Genomic DNA, 25,366 nt, shown 5'->3' with positions numbered 1-25,366 from the left:
CAAAATGGTGTTCTGGCTCTGAGCCCTGCATTTGTTTTTCCTCTGCTAGTTTGTAGGTCGCTCCGTGTCTGGTTGTGAAAGACCTATTGTAGGCTTACAGCCTGCCTGTTGCTTACCATTGGTTGGGTTCGTCACTCATTTGCTCCTTATTCAGTGTCTTGCCTTTTCAGGTCTCGGCTAGCGTAGGCTGCGCAGAAATGCGCAGTCTCGCTGGCGAGATTTAGTGTTAACAGGTATTTTTCTGTAAGAGGCATTAAGCCCCGCCCCTCTTTTCCATTGGCTGCCGTCACCGTTTATGCATAACGGTGGCCAGCCATTGGAAAAGAGGTGTCTGTGACGTATTTGCTTTGCTTTTTGAGCCGTCCCATTTGGACGGCCTCGCCTGCTTTGCGTTCGTCGCAAAAGGCGAGGCCGTCCAAGTGGGAGGCAGAAAAAAAGCGAAACGTAAACGTCATGGGAGCGCTTGTTACATGTTGCTGCGGTACTGAACCGAGTACCAGTTGTCAATTCGGATATCACATTGCGGGGCTTTCAGTCAACTCTCTTCATTCATTGATCTGTTGACGTGTCATTCACATCTGCCTACATCCATCACAGAACGCAGCATTGGACAATGACGGCATTTTTCTCCCTGAAGTTGTGCATCAGTCCGTGACGCGCACAAACCGGTGTTGCTGAGACACGTTCACGACACTGCGACTCTTCCGTCAAATGTGTGCGGTCCTCTCATTGGTCGCAGGGGCAGACTCCGCCCCAGTGGCTGTTGTCTCCTGCGTCTCCCGCCCCAGTGGCTGCAAGTAATATTTTCCTCCCTGAAGTGGTGCATCAGTCCGTGAATGGACTGACCGGCCGCTGCTATGCTCCGCTTCCCGCAGCTCCTCTGCCTGTCGGCGCTGCCAGGGCAGGCCCTGGGTGAGGGTCAGAGGCCCGAACCGGGCGGGGGTGCAGCAGTCCGGGGGGGGCTTCAGGGGGTGCATGAGGGGCGCAGCTGTGCTTACAGCCCGGTCTGAAGGAGGAGGGGCTGCTCCGCAGCCCGTCAACAGTAGTTCAAATCACAGCCAAAGATTTGGGGGCCGGGGTGTCTCTAAGAGGACTGACAGACCTGTTAAAGGGGCGTCACCAACTCAATCAAGGGGTGACCCAAAGCATCACTAGAGCAGAGCGCTTCAGAAACAACCGAACCAGCGGCAGCCTCGAAGAGATCGCTTAGAGATTGGGGGAGGGGGTAGCTTCAGAGGAGAACAATGCGAGTCATGACAAGTAACCCCCCTCCCCTGGTAGTACACTGGTCATTCCCAATGCTTCTTTCTAAGGGACACCTGGCGTGGAGGACAGTACAGGATGACCATGAGTTACCTCAGTAGTAGATTTGTCTTTGCCAGTGCTTGTTTTTGCTCCCCAGTCTCTATGGCACAAGAGCTGAGCTAGAGCCGAGTTGAAGCCTTGCTCAGTTCCTACCTCTGCATGACGTGTTCTTTCCTCTATTATCTCTATGCGCTCTGTGCCGTTGGTGGTGTACCTCTGCAGGCCTTTTGTCCGCCCACGTAGCCCATGCGTTGCCCTACAGGGCAGAGCCTTGTCCCCCACTCAACTGCGTGTCTAGCCCTCTGAGGGCGGAAGGCCCGGGGTGTGCAGCGTTTTAGCTGTGGACCCGCGGGATTCCGTAGAGGCAGAGCGGGCACTGGAATTATGCAACCGGGGAATGCCAAATTATGCGGCAGGGTAACTAAATGTTGTTGCAAGAAAAGTCACATTTTGCGGTGTAAATCAGCAAATTATGGAGCAGACGTATTATTTGGCTAATGCAGCAAATTCATAATTTTGGTGAAGACGCTGCGGCCGCAGAATCCAAGTGACCCTGATTAGATGACGGCAGTAGTGCAGGTAAACCATTCTAATGTCCGCAGTGAAGCCTGCTGTTACTGTGTTAGTGGACATGTGGTGTATATGGCATGATGCAGTTGTGGTTTACCTCTGCTGGTGTGGTCGTTTTGGTGCCTTTTGGGTGTACGGTGTGTTTGAGAAGGGGTGTGCTCCTGAATGTTTTTTTTTTTTTTTACCCGGACTCCGACGAAGCTGTCAGATAGTCTGTCAGTTATGGCTGGTTTGAACCGCTTTCACCCCCGGGTCACTCAATATGGCGAGGTTCCTGTCGGTTGGCCTCCCTGCGCATGCGCGGCATCGGCTTGAGGCACCCAGGGCTGGCTCCTTCCTTTGGAGCCCCACGCCTCGCCCTCGACTGCTGCTGAGAGCTGTCAAAACTGCTCTTTAAAAAAAAAAAAAAAAATCTGATTTTGATTAATATGGAGAAAGGGGACATAGCATAACTGATAATAAAACTGATAAATGACATCTGAATTACGTGTAGCGGTAACTTATTACATAAAATATCTTTTATTTGACATACGATTAGTTGCTGGAAGCATCACTCACCCTGACGAGTTGAAGCCACAGCAACAAGGCCGGGATCTCCGGCGGCTGCCGGGGCCGCTGCGTGAAATATACCGATCCCGCGCTCAGGGAGAAGGATCCGACTTTAAATACTTAAGTAATTAATTGGGTTTATATATTCTTTTTTCCCCCTACCTTTCTCACCCCCTTAATTAAGATCGATCTGCTGAGAGTTAGCGGTCTGCGCAGGATATGCGGACAGCTGATGGTTCTGCCTATGCGTGGGTGCCGGTCCTTTCCTCTCACTTTTTGGCTCTCTGCATCTTTTTCCTCTTACTCCTTGGCCTACTGCTTCCTTTCTTTTACTTCATCACCTCGGTGCTTCCTTTCGTCTCACTCCTCGTCTCTGCTTCCTTTCCTATCACTCATCTCTCTGCTTCCTTTCCTCTCACTCCTTGCCTCTCTGCTTCCTTTCCTATCACTACTGTCTCTCTGCTTTCTTTCCTGTCACTCCTCGCCTGATTCCTTTCCTCTCACTCTTTGGCCCCCTGGTTCCTTTCTTGTACTCCCTCGCTGCTTCTTTCTTCTACTCTCTCACCTCTCTGCTTCTTTTCTTCTCACTCCTCGACTTTCTCCTTCCTTTCTTCTACTCCCTCGCCTGCTTCCTTTCGTCAACTCCCTCACCTGCTTCCTTTCTTCCCCCTCCTCTCCTCTCGGTTTCCTTTCCTCTCACACCTCAACTCTCTGCTTCTTTTTCCTCTAACACCCCGGCCTTCTGCTTTCTTCTAACCCTCTGCCTCTCCACTGCTTTTCTTTGAACCCCTCGGCCCTCTGTTCCTTTTTTCTGACCCTCGGCTCTCTGCTGAGGGTCAGCAAGAGAAAAAAGCGAACAATCAGAATTGCAGTGGTGCTTCTAGGAGTGAGTCCTAGCACAATAAACTGAGTGCAAGGACACACACGCTGAGAGTCGGGACACCTTTATCCAGAGCAAGGCCCTCCGGTTTGGGAAAACCCATTGCCAGTTTTCCATACTCCATAGTGGGAGTGCATGTTGTGGGCAGGGCACAAGTCCTAAAACAAGCATTGGCATAGCCAATAGGTCTCGCCTTTGGGACCTTATACGTGTTTAGCCATGCAACAGTTGATGTTGTTGCACCAAGGAAATTGTGCTGGCTAACTAAACACTTATAAGGTCCCAAAGGCGAGACCTATTGGCTATGCTAATGCTTGTTATTATAACTTGCTCATCTGGTCCCCCACCCGCAGCATATGCTCTTTACAAACAGTTTGATTGGCTGACCTGTATTCCTCCACTGTTTATTTATAGGAAACTATTTACTTTTTGGTTAAGCACTGAGAATGCATATGTTTTTGCAGATCTCTCTCCCTAGTGGCCTCCCCTCTCAAATACTCAACCCCCAGCATTTCCGTGTTGCTCTCACATGTGTGCTGCTTTCTTTCTTGTATTTCTCCAGCTTGCCCCCCATGTTGCGTTGACCTTTCTTTTTTACACTCTGCTTCCCTGTTTTGCTCTCACTCTCATGTTCTGCTCTCCCTCTCATGTTCTGCTCACCTTCTCCTGTGCTTCTTCCGTGCCCTTCTGTGCTCCTTATTCTTCTCTCCATTGTGTTTCTCCCTCAGTTTTCCATAGTGTTTGGCTTCCTCCTCCATGGCCCTCCAACTCTGGTTCTTTTTTTACTCTTTCGCTCCTGCTTTTCATTTATTCATTTACTGTTTCAAGTGGCACCTGCCATGCTGGATCAGTTAATATATAAAAAAGACGAGCATATGGCGCTCGCGTCCTGCTGCTACAAGCATGCATTGTAAATCATAAAATTTAGCTCCAAAGTAGTGCTGTAACCACCACCTTCAGCGATTACCTTATGCACCTTTCCAAAAAAGCAGTTGCAAAATTAATAGGTCCTGCAGGTGTCTCTTGGCTTTGCCAATGCTTGTTTGTCAGTCCAAAAACCATTGTAGTGCTTTTCAAACCCCCTATTAAAATTGTAAATTCCCCCACCTTCCCACAGCCAGCGATAAATTTTAATCCTTCTAGTAGGGGTGGGCAGAATTCGCAGAATTTGTCTCCACAGAATTCCGCAGAGTTGCATAAAAACTGCGAAATTCCACAGAGCTCTGCCAATGTGTGGAAATAGGCACATTGTGCTACTCGTGCTGTGATTTGGCACTGGTAGCACATTCCACACTGTAAAATCAGCACGAACATCACCATGTGGTGCGTCAGAGGGTGCAGCTACTCAAGTAGATTTTGCTGCTGCTCAAGTCGATTTTCTACTTGAGCGGTAGCTTTGACAGCGAACGGACATGATCGTCCACGCTAGAAAAATCTAATCGCATTGCTTTCTAGCGACCAGAAATCGCACTAGGGAACGCCAAATCTCGCTCACCAACTTACCGTGCTGGAGCCTTGTGCGAGGAAAACATTCCTCCACGCGGCAATTGGCGGAATTTGCCCAGAAACAACATTTTCCCAATTCCACGGGCAGAACGGAATATTCTGCCCACCCCTGCTTTCTAGGCCCCATTTTGGAAAGGTGCCCTGCTGCAGACTGCGACTCTACAAACTTTGCCTTCCTGATTCTGAGGAACTAGGTGCACCAGAAAAACACTTTATTTCATAGCACCTCCTGGGAATCCTCTGTTAAACAAGTTGGATGTAATTTTAACCAAAATAGTTTATTTTTGGTGACATTGTGTTTAAAAAGAATTTCTGAGCATTTGGGTTGTATTTGCATCAAATTCACCCCATTTCTCGGTGCTCTTCACAAGCCAAGTGGTGTTTCCATCATAGACAGTGAGTCTACTTGGTAAATTTGTATTGGGTTCAAATTAGGCTTAGCTTTAGGCTCCCCGGTCTGTGATTTCTAGGCCGCCATTCGATCCAGGTAACCTGATCACCGTGTCCCCTCCCCTACTATCACAGCTGCAGGCAGCTCGAAATTAAAATATCTGCAGGTCCCGTTTTGGAGTGATGTTTTGCAGAGGACTGATTTACAAACTGTGCCTGCCCAAGCCTGAGAAATCGGGCACACCAGAAATAAGCTTTATTTAAGAGCCACCTAGGTTTTCTATGTTAAACAATTTGAAGTGGTTTTAGATCCAAAAGTTTCTATTGAATTGTTTTCTGTTTAAAATGCTTTTGATATAGATCACCTTCATGCCTGTTTCTCTCCGCCAAGTAGTGTCTCCTAGCAACCGGTTTCTACTTGATGAACATATATGTGCTCAAAGACTGCCCAGTCTGACTCCAATGACTGCCATTGGAACCAGGTTGTCCTACATCTAGGGCTTTTCCCTCCAGCTTAAGCAGGTCCTTTAGGCCATATAGCCTTGGTGTCTGCATAAGGAATGACAGGTTAAAAGAGCTGCTTGTGTAAGCCATTTAATGCCTGAAAAAAGAACTACATCAAACGGTGCCTCTATATCCGGAGATCAACAAATATGCAGCTACTAACCCTACAGGGGCTAGCTGCTGTTGGGCTCTAGGGGATTAGCACACCCGGGCACAGCCTATCCACTGGGTGCTAAGTAATTGTCACTTCTGGCTACATCCAACCGACTGAGCTTTAGGAGCCCATCACCCTCGGTATATCCAACAGTAGATGAAGTAGGTTGATGGCTGCCACAGTTACAACTCCCCTCCTTGTACACAGACTAGATGGTCTCCCTTGAGACATCAACTCCCTACTAAGACACCTGTACCAAGATCAACCCGCTCTACATCTAACCGCAAGGTGGAGGACAGTAATTCTAGTCTTTCTGATGACCCTCTCTGCCTTATTATGATATCGGTTTCACCATGTGATGTGATATTTTATTGTTTACGACTTGATACCTCAACTTCAACGTGACGGGCGTTGAAAGTATGAAGTGTCGAAGTATCGTGAGGAAACATTGTTGCAACTGGAGGGCTGGGACACAGGCTATACCAGCCCACCCAACTACCCTCTCAGCACTAACTAGACTGGTCTGCAAGACTGAAGAGATCTGCCAAACATTGCTGGGATCGGGAGTTCACCCTGCAGGTCCTGGGAGTCACATACTGTGACTACCAACATTTTGTTATCAAAGAGAACCGTAATGCGGATCTCTGCCTGCTCAGTCCTGCTCCACACTTGTTAACCTACCACAGGTCCCAATGTTAACAACCTCCTGCCACAGCCAGGGTAGGAAAGGAGTTTGAAAACATAAAGAAAAATTACCGACACAATAAAGGGACCTGCAGAGCTAATCCATGCTACCAGCATACCACAAACTATAGAAATGCAGGTCTATCGCATACCCTTCCACATTCATCGCACCTCCAAACACTCCGTCTCATAACAAGATAGTCGCATCTTGGTCATCCTCACGCACAGCTTGAAAACTTGGGCTCAAGGAAAGACCAAACACTTCCAACCACACACCCAGGTGGTGTACTTTGCTTTTCATGTTGATAAGCTCTTCAGGACAATCACGTGGTTGTAAGCACTATACAAATGCTACAATGAAATATCTCACATGCAAATGTTTTTTTTCTACAGTTTTACATCCTCTTATTGAATAGAAAAATTCCCCTTGACTTAACATTGTAGGTTATTTTACTTTCTATTGAATGACCCTCTCCTTCCAATGTATGCATACCTCATTTCTGAGTATCGTTTTCTTTGTCGCATTAGTGTCTGTTTTATTCTGTATTTGTATATCTGCACGTTTCCACACCTTTAATAAATCAACTTTCACTTAGAAACCATATCTCTTCACCCTGACAGTACTTAAACTCTTGCAGTGCTTAATTTGTGCCGGTGCTTAGAACCGGCACATATTTATAAGGGCCGGGTCTACACCATGCGTCTGCACGTCACATAGCATTGTGGAAAAGTCAGTAATTTAATTTCCTCACTCACTAATTCACCGCTGCAGACAGTGTTGTTGACCCCCAGCAGCAAGCAGTGTGAAGCGTAGCGTCTCGAGGCTCCCCTTCCTCTAGGCTCTTTCCACGTTCACAAATGTTCGTATTTGGAGTCTCACTCTCTGTGCAGGAATCTGTCGTTCTCCCTCTCTGTGTCTGATTCTGCTCACCTCTGTGTGGTGTGTCCCTGAGGGATCCTCCACCCGGAAGATCACCACGCCTAGGGGGGTGGGGGGCAGGACACTTTTCTGCGCCAAGAATCTCTGCTTAACAGTTCAAGAGAAATGTGTGTGGCAGTTTTAACGAGGGGCTCTGGACTGCAGGCCCTGCACCCCCTTCCCACCCTGCACTAGCCAAGAGGACCGGACCTGGCTCCCTTCCAGCAGGAACCCACCCTAGCAAGGGGTTGGGAGAGCTGTACACTTGCAGGACTGAACACTAGCCAAGGGAAAGGGAGACCCCGCCCCCCCCTATTAATTTACACTACCGGAGAGAAGAGATACACCTCTACCTGACAGGACCCCAAATTACGCAAGGAAAATGGAGATCCCCGCTCCCTCCCAGAATTCCGCGCCACTTTAGGTGGGTGCAGATTCCCCCCTCCCAAGAGCCAACACTGCCCCCTCTCGTAAAACAGCCCTCTTTCGAAGCGTGCAGAAGCAGAGCCCATGCTTGTGGACCAGAGAGCACCCCTTTCCCCGATATCCCCCTGTGATTCAGGGGGGGTGCCCGCTTATGTGTTACAACTTAATAGGAAGTTTACCATTCCTAGTGCCTAAAAAAGTGAAAGTGTTTGCAGCGCTCAGCTTGCACTGCCTTATAAGAAGTAGGTGTGTGTCTGGCCTGCCAGGCGGTTTAAGCATTCTCTCCTGAGAGTCTGCACCCACTCACCTCTTCTCAGCAGGGCCCGGCTGGCTCTTGTCCAGGAAAGCAGAGCCTGCCAGGATGCTGCTTCTCAGTTGGTTGCCACTTGGAGACCATCACAGAAGCATCTCTTAGAGGGAGTTGTATGAATGCTTCTAGCAGGAGAATTCACTTTTCCGGTTTGAATTTGACTACCTTGCGCTCTCATGTATTCGTTAAGGGGTTGCTCGGAAGCATCCCTCTTTTTAGCCCTAAAAAAGGCAGTCTGAGTTACTACATCAAGCCTTAAATCCAGGGTACCCTTCACTGTGCTCTGGCTTATATCCCACTGCTGCAAGTCACTGCACGTCTGCACCTCACATGTGCACAGCCTGACACCATGACAAGTGCAGGGCACTACCTGGACCCACGTCAAAGGCCCTATAACCCTAAACCTCTACATGGACTCTGTGGTACATCCTGCCACCGTGGCAAGTGCAAGACACTACATCAGCCCACGTCAGAGGCCCTACAACCCTACACCTCTACATTTACTATGTGTTACATCCCACTGCATTCTGCAAATTCACAACATTGTTTACTGCCTGGACAGCCTGCATGGGCATTACCTGCATTTAATTCCTCTTAGGAGGTTGCCCCAGTGAAAATTGATGCCTTGGAAATATGTTCACGTTGCTCAATGATGTATTTATAAATAACTAAAAACGATGCTTATTCACTCTCAGAGCAATTTGCTCTCTCTAAGAAGCTGTGCATTCTGTAAATCAAACAATTTAGTCTGTGTATTCCCAAATCTTAGGAGTGAGGGGTGATGGCCCAATTCATGGAATAATGTGATGAAATACACCTTGAAATAGTGAGCCGGTAGTTCCTAAGATCACTGACTGTATCATGATGAGTTGCGCCCGCTAAGCGCAGTCAAGCAACTGGTTTCCTGTGTTTGAAATGTCTAAAGTTCACTTCATACACCTTTAACTCGAAGCGATATTTGCTCATTTGTTTACAGCTTGGGAAGAGTTAGAGTGTGGCAGTAATGTGGTGATCAGATACTTGATGTCTGCGGTGCTGTGGGACTGGGGGGGGGGCGCAAGAGTTGTCAATGTGCACATTGTGCAGCAAGGCATGCAATATCAATACCCTAAAAGGACATAAAGCCAATTCGTGGAAACTGTAACTAGGTTGGTAACGTGGTAAATGGATACCTTACCATTTCCATTAACCTCTTCAGTGCCCATGACGAGATAGTCTCGTCATGGAGCACGGTTGCGCTGTGCCCATGACGAGACTATCTCGTCATGAACCCCAACCACTAGTGCAACGCCCGGCACAGGAGGGGGAAAGGGCGTGGCACTGAAGGGGTTAAGGCTCAAGCCCCCCCACCTCCAGATATTTGTTTTTCACAGGTTTTAATTATTATTTTATCCACATGAAGGTGGGTCTATTTGGAAATCACCCACTGGCACAATCTTGGAAGTTGTAGGCATAGTGAGGCAGGAAACGGGATGTGGAAAATTACTGACATGTCTCATGTCCGGAATGTGGGGAAATGGCTGAGCCTTCTGGTGACCATGCTTTCATAAAAGATTACAGTGACTGCGGCCAGGACATGGACCAGCAGCTGCAGATCTAAAGTAATGAAGGAGGAGGGAGAAGGATAGGGGTTGCGGATTTTCCAATTAATTTGCCTGAGAATCCATGCAGCGCTATCCAAACGGATCAATAGTTTTACCTCTAACTTACCGTACAGTTATCAGTAGGCATAGGCTATTACATCTGACTTTTAGCATTGCCATTTGAGGATGTGGGTGGAGTCAATAATGTGGGTTGAGCCAGTGCAGGAAGTGGGTGGGGTCAAGGAAAAGTAGGTGTGGCATCCGACACATTTGAGCACCTGGACTTCATATTTTACAAATTAAGCACTTGTAGCCAGTCTACTCCGCCCATCAACCTTTGACATGAACTCGCACCAAGGATCAGACCTAGCTCTCATTTATTCTGTCACGATAAACTAGAGTAAATGCATGGAGTGTTTTCCTTGAAAGTACGGGACTAATGTCAATGAATAACAACCATTAACCACTGTATTTCACCTCCCTAGGTTATCGGAGTAGTGTTCTGTTTGCCACAAAACAATTCAACTTCTCCCCAGTGATAGTAGGCGGTATGTAAATGCAATTACAATATTATACGATCCATGCAGACAATGGATTGTGGAATATTGATGTGTCTCTTGATGACATATTTGGATCCTTGAAGGCACTGTAAATAAGTACTTAATCAACAAATAAATAGAGCAGCACTTGTTTATCTTTACATTTGTATTTTCTCCACAATTGACACGAAAATTAAGCTCAACTATTAAGTGATTATTACGGTTCTATTAAGTGATTATTACAGCTCTGTCACGTAAACTACAGAGTTTGAAACATTCTCCACCACTCCCTTGAATTAGGAAATGGGAAGCAATTATTTTCTCCACGGTTCCCATTGTGTCATAGCCCCACGTTCTGCTTACCCCAACCCATAGGTCCGACCAATAAAATACAATAGTCCAACACCGGTGCAGGCGCAAATATGGAATGTAGACCGCATCATAATGGGCCTCAGATATGAAAAGCCTGTATATGGTTGCATGCCTCAGCCTAATGGCAGCTGTCATTTAACATTAGTGTCTTTTGGCATGTGCTGACCAGCTCAGATACCAAGCTTTGCATCATATCATGGTACTGCTGTAAGGCCCACAGACGCTTTTTGCCACTTCAACGTGACAGTTGTGAAGGATATTTAGCACTGGGCTGTGTTACAGGCACAACGATTCTTAGAGGTTGGAAAAAACATGTTTGTTTAATCCTACAACGAAAAGTGTGTTTCAGTTCTGCAGATTCGAGTTGCAGTACCTCCCCTCCTCCTCCACATGTTTTATAAGAAGGGCATCTGGAATTGTTCAGTCTTGCAGTGTTTTCAGTATAATTATGGATTTACCACTCTTGCCACACACCATCTGATTAATAATTTTACATATTTCAACAAAGAAAATGCAGTTTGCTAGACCTGGCCCCTTATGGCGTGGTTTCCCCTGACCTTTTTGGCTGCCGACCTCATGTTTGGACCTTGTTTTGCTGGCTTAGGGCTTTGAGCACGTTTGATACTGCCATTCAGTGTTAAAGTCCTGTGCTTGTCATGTACATACTGGTGATTTGTGTATACATGATTGGCCGACTAGAGTTAGCTGTAAGTCGCAGGACATGTACCTGCAGCCCAGGAGGTAGCTCATCCATCGTGTCACAGGTTTGCCCTGGTGTGGCCTGTGTGCGTAGGTTACTGTTACTCTGCTTGGCATTCAAAAATCTATGTGCTAAGGTTCTGCATGTCTCTTGCTATATCTGAGTTCTCCCTGGGGACAGGGTGCGGTGTTTGAAAGTGGTGGGGCATGTGCTCCTGTGCATTACATGGCACCGGATGGTATGTTTGGTAGGACTGGGCCAGCTTCTCACAATGGATTAGCATTGGGGTAGGTAGGGAAAGACTATTGAGCTGTATTTCCCACAGGCAGAATAGTAGCAGTATAGTGTTTGATATTGATGAGTTTGTGATGGCGAATCCTCTTCGTTAGTGTGAGTGGATTCAACATTACCTGTGTGGAAATACCTCTTTGGGAAAGTATATTAAAAAAATATGTAGGGGTTTACCCAAATTACCCTCCTATACCTGGGTAAAACTACAATTCAGAGGTAAGAAGAAAATGGCAAGGAGGAAAGGAGATATATATATATATATATATATATATATATATATATATATATATATTTACACAGGGAACTTCATATTGACCGTGCATAGTCCTCTATATATATATTTACTTACACAGGGAACTTCATATTGACCGTGTATAGTCCTGTGGCAAGGAGGAAAGGAGATATATATATATATATATATATATATATATATATATATATATATATATTTACACAGGGAACTTCATATTGACCGTGCATAGTCCTATATATATATTTACTTACACAGGGAACTTCATATTGACCGTGCATAGTCCTGTGTTCATTTAAGTACCTTATTCCAAACAACAAATCACATGACAAAGACACATTTATGCATAATTTTAGTTAATCGTACTCTTGATTTTAATCATCTTGACATTTGAAATTATTTTATCAAACATACAAACGTATATGTACAACACAAACATATACAGATCACAAAACACAATTCATTGATCCATTCTACCCACTTGATAGGAAAAAATAGTGTTCACCTATTCAATAAAGGGAATACACTTCGAGGTCGTCATAAATGCACATGAGGTTATTATTCCTCAGAAAACCTTAATTTCACCAATGTGCATACAGTCGTGACAAAGTTATTCAATTACAGTTAGACTCCTCTTGTCAAAGCATGTTGACGCGGACGTGTTTCGGCCTTCACATGGGTCTTGGCCTCCTCAGGACAAGGGTGAGGAAACAAACTTAGTGGACTCAATCCTGATGCCGTCCAGTCAGAACTCTGTAGGATTATAGAGGTAATATTCAAGGTGTCACTCTTCAAAACGTACTTATAAGTCAAAGATGTCACTGGCAAGACGCCAAATTCTTTACTTGATACACACTCCGAGGCCTCTACAAAAGTTCCCTGCTCTCAGCTTCAGTACGTCTGACGGTTAGAAACTCCTTCCATTCTATCAGCATCAGTAGCAGTGATCCCTCACTTGTGCAGGTGCTACTGGGTAACTGCAAGTCTAATCTGGATGGACGAAACTAAGTAACAGGTTCTTTCTGTTTTCGGGTGGTTCTGACAATCTCATCAATGTGGCAAGGTGTATGAGGGGCTGGGTCACGAAGCGTAGACAAAAGACCTGTGATTTCTTGACCATTGCAACTGTTGGGGGTATGCGATATTGGGGAATGTCGTGTTGATAGATACCTCTGATAGGGCATGTATGTTCATGCCATTCTGCTGCTAATGGAAAGGTTAAAAAATTGTATACAACTGTAAAGTGTATATACAATGTATATCTCATTTTGATTTCAATGTGTGTGTATAATACAAAGACCAGTGTTTTTTACATAAGATTGTGGAGTCTTTTGTGGCGTACGCAGTGTGTTACGAGGCTAGTGTGGTGCCAATACTTTACACTTGGGACCGGAGGATAAGCCTGACTACTCATTGCCAAGCTACACAAAGGTGAGCACAGGTTATCGGACACATGTATTGTAATCCTCCAATCTAGGACGGTGGATTCTGACTGGCTTTGGTGTGTCTCAGCCAGCCGGAACCCGCTGGGTCCAACACTGTTCCTACCTGAAACAGATCAAGAAAGAATTCTTTTAGAAACACCGCTTGTAGTGGCGTGCAGAGTTAGACGCTTTGCAAAGGAAGGTTACCTGGTCACATGTTAGTTGCAGATTGCCATAGTGATGTGTTAAACCAGTACTACTGAGGAGACACTTTACTTAAGCCCATAAGCCCAAACCGCATGAATGTGTGTAAAATGGCAAATCAGTACATTAAGGACACAGAACGTATGCATTGTGTCACATAATTTGCATTTTCTTGCCACATACAGTAGCATGATTTGACCCTCCTTTGTGGCCTAATTCCAGCGGCCCTGTGGATAAAAAACACTGAAGTAAAACACAGATTTTCCTGAACCACCCATCATTTACTCTGCTTAAAATTTCATTTAAAAACAAAAAGTTTGCCTAGTCCAGATGAAAATTAATAAAACACAGCATGAGATTGTCGCGTGAAGGACAACACCATTCTGTTAACCGGTGTTAGACACACCATGGGCATAAAGACGTAATTATCCAGAAGGTACCTTTTGTGGTTGGTCTTGGACATTGCGAAAGAGATGGCCATGCAAGTCCTAGAGTGGAGGCGAGCCTCTGAGATCATCAATACGGGTGGTACCTGTAAAATGACTAATGGGATTGTTCATTGTGTAACTCTGTGGCAGCCAAGGACTGCATTACACCACACTCGTGCATGTTTTTATTTGGCATTAGCAGTTTTACCTTCACTGCATAAATCTTCATTACTAAAAGATAGGCCACTAGCTAAATGTTTAGGGTTCATAGTGTGTGAGGAGCACACTTTGCTGTCATCCCTGCGTGTTCTTGTAAGTTGTGAGACCCTGTTCGGCTCTGCAAGTCTGTTGGTGCATTGGTCTCAAAACGAAACCCTACTTCTGTAGTAGGGGATCTCTGTGTATAGTCATAATCTAGTGAATAGTCCCGCCCATGTGCGTGGACCCCGGAGCAATAAAAAATAATCTCTAAAGGTGACAAATCATGCAGACCTGCATACACCTTTAAGAGAGAATTTAATTTAAAGACAGATAATGCAGCCTATATCCACAGGCTACACTGTCCAGTACTTCAACTAGAATTCCACCAACATCCACAAACAGCACTGCCTGCCTAGTTTTTCTCCACAAAGGAAAAAACCCTGCCTCTACCAGCAAAAGCCTCTGGAATGATAGAGAGGAAGGAGAGGACAGACAAGCCCCATAGGCTGCCATTATGTGGCTTGGAACAGGATACTGTGCCTTTAAGAAAACTTTCCAGTTTTCCAGAACTTTCCCCAGTATCCCAGAATGCCCAGCAGGTCCCATTTACTTTCAGTTCTTTTTTCCGGCTCCTGCTAGCAGGACCCTGGAGCATTGAGCTCTCCCCTTTTCAAGGGTTGAATTGAGATTTTGGCAATTTTTGTCACTTTTTCTTGTGTTGAGTAGCTGGTACTGTCAACATGCCTGGCTTGTTCGACAAGTGCCCGGAATGTGGTCGAAAGAAGGCTAAAACTGATCCACACGAGGTGTGCATAGGTTGCCTTCCCCAGTCCCACGTGCCTGAAAACTGTACCATCTGCCACTCGTTCTCTGCCAGGACCCTGAGGGACAGAATGAAGATCAGGCTTCAAGTTCTGGAGGAACGAAGACTGAAGGCACCAGGTGGGTCTGGAGGGGCTGATTTGGCCCATACTGAGGCCTCTGGGGGGCTCCCCAGGGGCAGGAAGACCAGTAAGCGCTCCCACTCCCCGTCGACGTCGAGGGCGTCGACGGCGACGTCGAGGAGGATGACCACCGTCTGTTCGCCGTCCCCCCAGGGCTCTGGGGAAAAGCGGCGTCGACGATCGCCGTCGAGGGACCTGAATAGGCCGCCGTCGACTACATCGGCGTCGGCGACGACGCCGTCGTCGGCTCCGTCCAGCGGTCGTCGTCGAGATGGGACCCGGCGTCAGCATTCGCCGTCGAGGGATCGCAGCTCGACGTCGAAGAGGAGAAGGAGATCGACGTTGAGACGCTTGAGGTCGCCGTCGAGGCGAAGGTCGCCGTCGAGGCGAGGATCGGCGCCGAGGAGAAGATCGGCGCCGAGGAGAAGATCGGCGTCGAGGCACAGGTCGGCGTCGAGGCACAGGTCGGCGTCGAGGCGCAGGTCGGCGTCGAGGAGAAGATCGACGTCTAGGAAGAGAGAGTCACCGGGATCGGTGTACTCGGTGGTGTATACGCCGCCTCGGATGCCTCCGTCGCCTCCTCCTCTCCCGCCGACGCCGCCTCCACCGCCACCACCACCACCTCCACCTCCACCACCACCTCCACAAACACCTCCACCGCCACCTCGGCCGCGGGCGCTGCCTCCGCCGCCCCAGCCTCTGTCGCTGCCACGCACCCCTGTGGGACCGCCGCCGGTTCCCCCGCGGTCGGTTTCCCTTCCACGGTACCCGACTCCGCCGCAGGGGACCCCGAAGCCACGACGCCCACGGTCGCCTGGACCAGCGAGACCGGCGGACAGGCCGAAGCCGAAGAGGTCGCGCTCCCGCTCTCACAGGAGGAGAAGATCACGGAGCCGTGGACGGTCCTCCTCGGACTCAAGACGACGCCGTAGGAGGCATAGGTCCAGGTCGCGCACGCGCTCCTCGGACAGAGACCTTTCCCCGACGCTGTCGGACTCCCCGGAGACGAGGGTGTCTCCGGTGGACGACTTGGTCTCGTTCCAAGAGGTGCTGTTGCGAGGGGCTGCAAAGTTGGGTATCACGGTGACGGTTCCAACACCCACGACGTCCGTGATATTCGAGACGCTTCATAAAAAACACCTGTCTCGCCCCCTACTGCCTCTGGTACCAGGACTGGTGGAACCCGCCTTGGAGCTGTTCCTTACTCCCGCGACGACGAAGGCCGCTCCTTCCAGGCTCATGAAAAAGTACAGGGCCCCGGAGTCGGATCCGTCATTTCTGAGAGTGGACCCGAAGCCGGATTCGGTGATCGTGACGGCGGCAAGAAAACAACATGCGACCGCCCCGGCCTCCACGGTTCCACCCGACAAAGAAAGCCGCTGGCTGGATTCTGCGGGCAGGAAAGTGTGTGGTACCGCCGCCACCACCATGAAGGCGGCGAGTGCAGGGGCTTTGTTGGGCCGTTACGACCGGGCCCTGTGGGAGTCCCTGCAGCAATATGCAGACCTCCTGCCACGGGACAAGAGGGAGGACTTCTTGGAGACGGTGCGCGAAGGCATGCTGGTGTCGAACCAAACGATCAGCGCAGCGGCGGACGTATCGTTATTGGCCGCCCACGCCTACTGTCATGGCGTCCACCAGCGGCGCCATTCGTGGTTGCGCCTGACGTCCCTCAAGCCAGAGGCGCAGCAGAGAGTGGCCAACCTGCCCTTCTCGGGGGAAACCCTGTTCGGGAAGCATGCGGACGATGAGATGGCCCGCATGAAGGCTGAGGCGGAAACCCTGACGGCCGTCGGGTTGGAGAAGGCCGAGAAAAAGAAGCGCCCGTTCCAAAGGAGGTTCGGGTCGTCGGGCAGAGGGCGTGGGCAGGGCTCGGGACAGCAGCAGCCACAACAGCAGCAGTTCCGCAAGCCCTTCCAGAAACGCCAGAGGGGTAGAGGAGGCCAGCAGGCTACTACCACAACCAAGGGCCCGGCCGGGTCTCGGCCCTGAGCGGTTACTTCCCCCTCAACCGTTACCCACTCCAGTGGGGGGAAGCATTCAATTTTTTCCGGCAGAGTGGAGAAAAATTACTCAGGACAAGTGGGTGCTGAATATTGTTTGCAATGGATACAGTCTTCGGTTTATCAGCCCGCCTCCAGCGATTCCGCCGGTCAGCTCTCGATTGCAGCTGAGAGAGCTCCAGGCGGAGGCAGACATCCTGTTGAGAAAAAAGGCGGTAGAAGAGGTACCTCTGTCTCAAAGGGGAAGAGGTCTGTACTCTCGGTTCTTCCTCGTTCGCAAGAAGGACAAGAACGAGTTCAGGCCCATTCTGGATTTGAGGCAGGCAAACAAATGGATTCGCAGAGAGAAGTTCCGCATGCTTTCGTTGCACCAGATTTACCCTCAGCTGCAACGGGGAGACTGGCTCTGTGCCATAGATCTACAGGATGCGTACTTCCATGTGCCCATAGCGAGGAAGCACAGGAAGTTCCTGCGATTCCAAGTCGGCGCCAATCACTATCAATACACAGTACTGCCATTCGGGCTAAAATCTGCGCCCAGGACCTTTTCGAAGTGCATGGCGGTGGTGGCGGCACACCTGCGGAGGAACAAGGTGTTTGTCTACCCGTATCTGGACGATTGGCTGATCAAGGCATCATCCTTCTCGGAAGCGCAAGAACACTTCCGATGGACGTGCGAGCTCTTGCACAAGCTGGGGTTACACGTCAACATGTCCAAGTCGGTCACAACTCCGGTCCAGTGCATACAGTACCTGGGGGCCTCCATCGATACGCGGTCAGCAAGCGTGTCTCCTTCGGAGGAGAGACGGTTATCACTCCTTCGGAAGGCTCAGGACCTCAGGACTGCTCCATCGACGACAGTGAGGAAGGTGTCGTCTCTACTGGGATCGATGGCCTCCTGTATCTTCCTCACGCCTCACGCTCGGCTACACATGAGACCACTGCAGGAGTGTTTGGAGGATCAGTGGGATCAGAGGACAGGCTCTTGGGACGACAAGCTACGCCTGTCGCTGCATGCTCTTCAGTCTCTGAAGTGGTGGTGTTCGGCGGAAAACCTCCTCAAGGGGGTTCCCTTCCACAAGGACATTCCCACGACGAGTGTCGTGACGGATGCGTCTCTCCAGGGCTGGGGAGCGCATTCCGGGGACTTGCAAATTCAGGGGAAGTGGTCTGCTTTGGAATCGACGTACCACATCAATTTCCTGGAACTCAGATCTGTCTTCCTGGCACTGAAGGCCTTCCTTCCGTCTTTCCAGACCAACTCGCTGCTGATACAGACGGACAATACAACCACGATGTATTATCTCAACAAGCAGGGGGGGTCGAGATCGCGCACTCTGTCGCAGGAGGCGCAGGCGATCTGGCGCTGGCTGCTGGCCAGAGGACTGACTATTACGGCCACGCATCTGCCAGGAGTGCAGAATGCTCAGGCGGACGCCTTGAGCAGGCTGATTCAGGAAAACCACGAATGGGTCATAAATGACGAAGTACTAGGAGAAGTCTTCGCAAGGTGGGGGACTCCAGACGTAGATCTGTTCGCCACCGCCGAAAACAGCAAATGCCGAGACTTCGCATCCAGGTACTACCAGCGGGGGACGCTGGGGAATGCGCTATGGATCGACTGGTCGAACAGCTTTCTGTACGCTTTTCCACCCATTCCCCTGATTCCGGCGGTGCTCATAAAGTTGTCCCAGTCCAGGGCGCGGATGATCCTGATCGCCCCGGAGTGGCCCAGGCAGTGGTGGTTCACGGACCTTCTTCACCGGTCTCTCCTTCCTCACATGCGGTTGCCGTGCAGGCCGGACCTTCTCACGAAGTTAGGGGGGCGGATGGTGCACCCCAACCTCTCGTCTTTGAGTTTGGCGGCATGGCTCCTGAGAGTGCAATATGGCCATCTGAATCTACCAGACGATTGTATGGACATTCTGAAGGAGTCTAAGCGACCTTCCACTAGAACATCCTATGCTTACAAGTGGAAGAGGTTCTGTATCTGGTGTAAGTCCAAGAACTTTGATCCGACAACATGTAAGGAAGATGTCATCCTTCCATACCTTTTACATCTGGCGCAGTCTGGCCTTAATTTCCATTCCATTAAGGTTCATCTGGCTGCTTTGACTGCTTACAGGAAATGCCCTTCACAGACTTCCTTCTTTCAGATCCCTGTGGTCAAGGATTTTTTGGAAGGCTTGAAGAAAGTGATTCCTCCCGTCAGACTTCCCTCGCCTTCCTGGGACTTGAATGTGGTGCTGTCCAGACTGATGAAGGAGCCTTTTGAACCCATTCACAAGGCTTCATTGCAGCACCTATCCTGGAAGGCGGCGTTCCTAGTGGCTATTACATCGGCCCGCAGGGTGAGTGAACTTCAGGCATTATGTTGTCAAGAACCTTATACTGTATTTCATGCTGCTAAGGTTGTGATGCGTACTCACCCTAAATTTCTTCCTAAGGTTATCTCTGATTTTCATGTCAACCAGACCATAACTTTACCTACGTTCTTTCAGAATCCCTCTTCGCCAGCGGAAAGGTCTCTCCATTCCCTGGATGTTCGGAGGGTGTTGAAATTTTATCTGGATAAGACCAAGGATATTCGTAGGTCTGACCAATTGTTTGTTAATTATGGCTCAGTCAGGACGGGTCTTGCGACCTCTAAGCAGTCCATTTCTCGGTGGATTGTGTCCTGCATACAATTGTGTTATCAAAAGGCTAATAAGACCTTAGGGGGTAAACCTAAGGCTCATTCCACCAGGGGCAAAGCTGCCACGACGGCTTTGCTGCGTAATGTTCCGATTGCAGAAATCTGTAAGGCGGCCACTTGGAAGTCGGTCCATACCTTTGCTGCGCATTACTGTCTGGACACGGATGCCAGGGCAGATGCTCAGGTTGGGCAGGCTTCGCTGCGAAATTTGTTCGCACAGTAGTGGTAGTGTCTTGTGTGTTCTCCACCGCTTTTGTTTTGTGGGGATGGGCTTGCCGTTCTATTCACTAGATTATGACTATACACAGAGATCCCCTACTACAGAAGGAGTAGTTTCTTTTCTGTAACTCCAGTTCTGTAGTAGGGGTATCTCTGTTATAGTCATAAGCGCCCGCCCTCCTCCCCGGTGGAGAGATACTTATTCATATGTAGAATGCTACAGGTCTGGCGTGCTACGCCTTCAAAAAGAACTGAAAGTAAATGGGACCTGCTGGGCATTCTGGTATACTGGGGAAAGTTCTGGAAAACTGGAAAGTTTTCTTAAAGGCACAGTATCCTGTTCCAAGCCACATAATGGCAGCCTATGGGGCTTGTCTGTCCTCTCCTTCCTCTCTATCATTCCAGAGGCTTTTGCTGGTAGAGGCAGGGTTTTTTCCTTTGTGGAGAAAAACTAGGCAGGCAGTGCTGTTTGTGGATGTTGGTGGAATTCTAGTTGAAGTACTGGACAGTGTAGCCTGTGGATATAGGCTGCATTATCTGTCTTTAAATTAAATTCTCTCTTAAAGGTGTATGCAGGTCTGCATGATTTGTCACCTTTAGAGATTATTTTTTATTGCTCCGGGGTCCACGCACATGGGTGGGACTATTCACTAGATTATGACTATACACAGAGATCCCCTACTACAGAACTGGAGTTACAGAAAAGAAACTACTCCTTCTTAAATTAACCTTTGTTCCTCGGGCCTAACCCCACCTTCCGCCTCTGCACAAATTGATCCAGTTGGATCAAGGTCAGGAAGAAACTACAGCAATGGGCATAGGAGGGAGAGGTGCAACGCAGGGGGTATGCAGTTCCTGCCATGCATGTCTTAGTTACATTTTGATGTTCTTTTCAGTATAGTTTGTAATTTAGTCAGAGCATCAGGATCACAAAGTAAAAAGGGTTATGTTACAGTTGAATGGAAGGTAACCTGTTTACTTTCTGTATAGTGCTACCTGTTTAATCACAGCAGTGTTCCCGATTCACCCTGAAGTAAAGCAGCTCAAGCCCGTTTTTGATTTATGACAAAATGTGTCTACTTAATGCCCCTGCCATGTAACATGCGATGCAGACAGGCAATAGTTAGTCCTTCAATTCTGATATGTCTAGCCAAGCAGCATTCCACACAGAGGTTTGAGCCACTGAAAGCTCGAGCAAAATACCTGGCTCTGACTCAGCTCGAGGTCTGCTTGGACCCTAGAGACCAAAACTAGCCTAGCTTTCATGTGGTTACTGCTTGCCACACCCGCTCTAATTTCATGTTCTAATAGTTAAAAACAAATCATAACCTTTAATGTGAAACCGGTAAGAGAAATGGATACCCATCTAGTGGCTGAAGTGCACAACGTGAAACAAGAAATCCAGCTTCCCCGCTCGACCAAATTGTGCGATTCTAGGCAAATATTTTACTTCACCAAGCCTTTTTTCCTTCATATCACATATGATGGCCCCCCCCATCGCCGCCATTGTCTGAAAGCACAGACTCCGCTTAGTATCCTACGCGGACGACACCCAGCTCATCCTCTCCCTCACCAAGGACCCAATCACCTCCAGACTAAACTTCCAGGAAAGAATGAAGGACGTCGCATCCTGGATAAGCAGAAACTGCCTGAAGCTCAACTCGGAGAAGACCGAAGTCCTTATCCTCTGACGCTCCCCCTCGGCTTGGGACGACACCTGTTGGCCCACAGACCTCTGCAGCCCCTCCACATCCACAAACAATGCCCGAAACCTCGGCATCGTACTCTACTCCTCCCTCTCCATGACCGGACAGGTCAACGCCATAGCCTCCAGCTGCTTCAACACCCTCCGAAAGACCTTCAAGTGGATCCCCACGAATCAAGGAAAGCCGTCACCCATGCGCCGATGACCAGCAGACTGAACTATGGCAACGCCCCCTACGCCGGGATCAACAAGTCTCTTATCCGCAAACTCCTGACCATACAGGACACCGCAGCCAGACTCTTCCTCGACATCCCTAGACACGAGCACACCACCCAACACCTTTGTAACCTCCACTGGCTCCCCATTGAGACGAGAGTCAAGTTGAAGGTACTCATCCATGCCGACAAATGCATCCCGAAAACCGGACCCCATACCTCAACGAGAGAATCTCCCTCCACGTACCCAAAAAAATCTCTGATCCGCCGACTTCGCCCTCACCGAAATCCCACGCATCCGCAGAACCGGAACAGGTGGAAGAACCTTCTACGTCGCAGCCAAGACCTGGAATGAGCTCCCACTCCACATCAGACGTGCCCCCTCCCTGAAAATTTTCAGGAAAACGCTCAAGACCTGGCTCTTCGACTGAACGGAGCTGTTTAGTAACCCCACCCACCCCCCGTGCCTTGAGACCCTCACGGGTGCGTAGCGCGCTTATAATTCCCCTGACTGATTGATCTATGAGAGTGCCTTCAAATATGTGCATTCAGGATGTTTACTGTGTAAAAACCTCTTGTAAATTGGTTAATATAATATAATGCTTTGTCTAATAAAATAATACGCTATTATATAGGTACACCTGCCAGCTGACTTGCCTCTTAGGTCTCTAATGGCATTGAGAGAAGGGAAGGAGGTGGGTAGGAATGTTTTTAAGTTGATTAAAACTATCACTGATATTATCTCAGAAACCAAGGTGATTTAAGTTTTTTTTTTTTTTTTTTTTTTTAAGGTACTTTATCGTATTTTTTGCATGACTGACGTTTGTTGCATGATTAACATGTCCAATATTGTCCAGGCTCTGCCCTGTTTTTTGCTCGACCTCCTTTAGTTCCATACAGGGTGCAGCAGAGGTGTATTACCCTGGCGATAAAGCTGAAGTCTAGGCATCTTCATCATTACCATTTGTACTGGACGCGTAATCTATCCTGATCTGTACTGTAAAAATAGTTAAAAAGATGGAACTTGCAATTAATCCTTTTTCTTTTTCTTTATTCTTTTGTAGGGTTCGCACGGCAGCACAAACTCTTCTAGCTCAACCCCTGTGGGCCTGGGAAAGCAATTACTTCGTCCAAGAACGACACGTGTCTGTCTCAGGGACCTGATCTTCTGCATGGAACAAGAAAGGGAAATGAAGCATTCCCTGGCTCTATACCGTGCTCACCTTAAATGATCATTCATTTAAGTTATTGTGACTGCTGCCAAAGAAAGATACTCACTGCATTGTTGCACTATCCTGAAATGTCTGGTTTCGGGAAAAGAGTCCACCTAAGGATAACTTCTGTTTACAGAAATCAAATGTTATTTTTTATTTTAAATAAAACACTCAATTTAGTAACTGTAGATTTTTAATAGCTGAAATTCAGTCATAAGCTGTCTGTAAAGCATCAAGTAAGAGATGCATATTGCAAATACTTGACCAGCTACCCGCATGCGTTTAACGGTGGCTGTCACTCTTTGCAACCCGTTCCATGTTAGTGCCTTCCTTTCGTCTTACGTTGGAGAGGGAAAACAGCCGACAATGTCAAGGAAACAGTACAGCAGGCTGTGTAGCATGTAAAACCCACAGAATCATGAACCAACAATTAATTCGCCCTGTTAGTGTGTCTATGCTCTGGCTCTGAAGTTGGCTGAAACTTGTGTACAAGCTGGAAGATGCATGAATTTGCATTTGCAACTGAGATGGACATCACTGGCAATCTCATTTGACCTTTGTGAGAAAATTGCTTGCCCGCCACACTAGGGATCTTAATGAACGAGTTGCATACCAATCCCCTGATAACATGTGTAGGCTTGCATTTGTTTCGTGAAAACATGTGAAAATTAAGGTGCTGATGGGTTGCTTATGTGAAGACAGTAGCTGCATCAAAGCGGAGACTTAAGGTAGTAAAGTTGCCTTCAGTTTTGTTGCTGGAATTAATGTAGGTACAATTATCTGGGAGCAGTTTGCTCTTTGAGAGTTCCACGTGAAGTTAGGGGTAGTAACAATCATTTACTTTTGTTACTACCCTAAATATTCAGGCTCGATTCCCAGCGGCACAAATTGTACATTCAACTTGAAATAATTGCTGAGAAAAGATGCAGCCCTGTGCCAAACTTCCTCATGAAAGGAGCTTGATAAGTTGCAATTATCCTTTTTACCCCAAAGTAGCACTATGGTTTACAAACCAGAATGTAGGATAACCCATCTCGCATCCCTGCATATCCATGTATTCACTAAGCCTCCAGGTCAGCCCCATCTTTCTACCTCCCTCACAGGGTGTTAGTTAGCAGGAACATGTGGCACCTCTGGAAAGGATGGAAAGAAGGAAATATGGATTCTTTTTCTCTCTGCGTGCCTTTTGTACTATATGATATTTATATGTAAGTTCAAATTGTGTTTAAGTATAGTTATTGTCCTGACGTTATTCTGAAAACAATGTGCAGATGCTCTACATGTCAACTCGCATCCAAAACCTAGACCACAACAAATAAACAAAACACCATTATATTCCTTTTTTTTCTTTCATGGCTCTGGTGCCATGTAAATTATCTAAGTGAATTGCAGATAGGTTACCATTCGTTCTTAATATATAGCAGGATGCTGGAATTTTTTTTTAAATAACAGTATGTTGACCACAAAGCTGTAGTTCAGAAACGTGTCTCATTCAGTAAAAATTATTTTGTTTAATTAAATGCTCATCTTTACTTTTTATGTAAAGTGCTGCATTTCTTTCTAGTTTGTTTGTCTTACTGAGAAGATGTTAACAAGTATTTTAAATACTGCATTAAAGTAATCATTTTATTCTAAACAAATGCTACCTGGATACAGTGGATATTCAAATGAAACCCTTGAAAGCTACCTGGATATAATGGACATTGAAACTAAACCCTTGATGCCCAGGCAACTAAATATTACCCGTTGATTAGTTGTATTTGTTAACTTTATTTAGAAGGAAAATCAATTCCCTCTCTTCTGTTAAATACGCGATTTGTTGAGGTGAATGTGGTTCAAACTGTATTGATAAATTTCGGTCAAAGGGCTTTGTTTTCACAACAGAAAATTTGTATCCAGTATCATTTGATATTTACAATTTTTATTATAACATTTCTTTTTTTTATGGCCCTTCAAGGGGTAAAAGTGAATTGTAAGTACATTTCTACTAAAGTCTCTACATTGGCAGAAATTAAGTAAGGCTATTTGTACTTGCTTATGCTTGCCTTTTGAGCAGAATTTAAATGTAGCGAAATCTGAGTACTGTTGTTTGACTTTGCCATACATTTTTCAGTAAGATGTTGCAGAAGATAAAGGCCTTTTGCCTTCATCCATGATCTCCCCTACTTGTGTGAACTTTGAA

At 47.6% G+C, this 25,366-nt stretch overlaps 1 protein-coding gene across 1 annotated transcript in view; it reads left to right on the top strand.

Annotated features, from left to right (window-relative positions):
- The window catches only part of LOC146831425 (uncharacterized), a 232,073-nt gene extending 207,021 nt beyond the window's left edge, over window positions 1–25,052 (top strand). The window contains exon 15 of the mRNA XM_085605726.1: window positions 23,035–25,052. Coding sequence (XP_085461852.1) covers window positions 23,035–23,202 — 168 coding nt within the window. The 3' untranslated portion in view covers window positions 23,203–25,052. The remainder of the gene's footprint in view (window positions 1–23,034) is intronic.
- The last annotated feature ends 314 nt before the right edge of the window (window positions 25,053–25,366 follow it).

The sequence above is a fragment of the Triturus cristatus genome, chromosome 5_1 (assembly GCF_964204655.1).
Source record: "Triturus cristatus chromosome 5_1, aTriCri1.1, whole genome shotgun sequence".
NCBI classification, from domain to species: domain Eukaryota; kingdom Metazoa; phylum Chordata; class Amphibia; order Caudata; family Salamandridae; genus Triturus; species Triturus cristatus.
The sequence above is the reverse complement of the archived record's forward strand: the minus strand, read 5'-3'. Positions and strand labels throughout refer to the sequence as shown.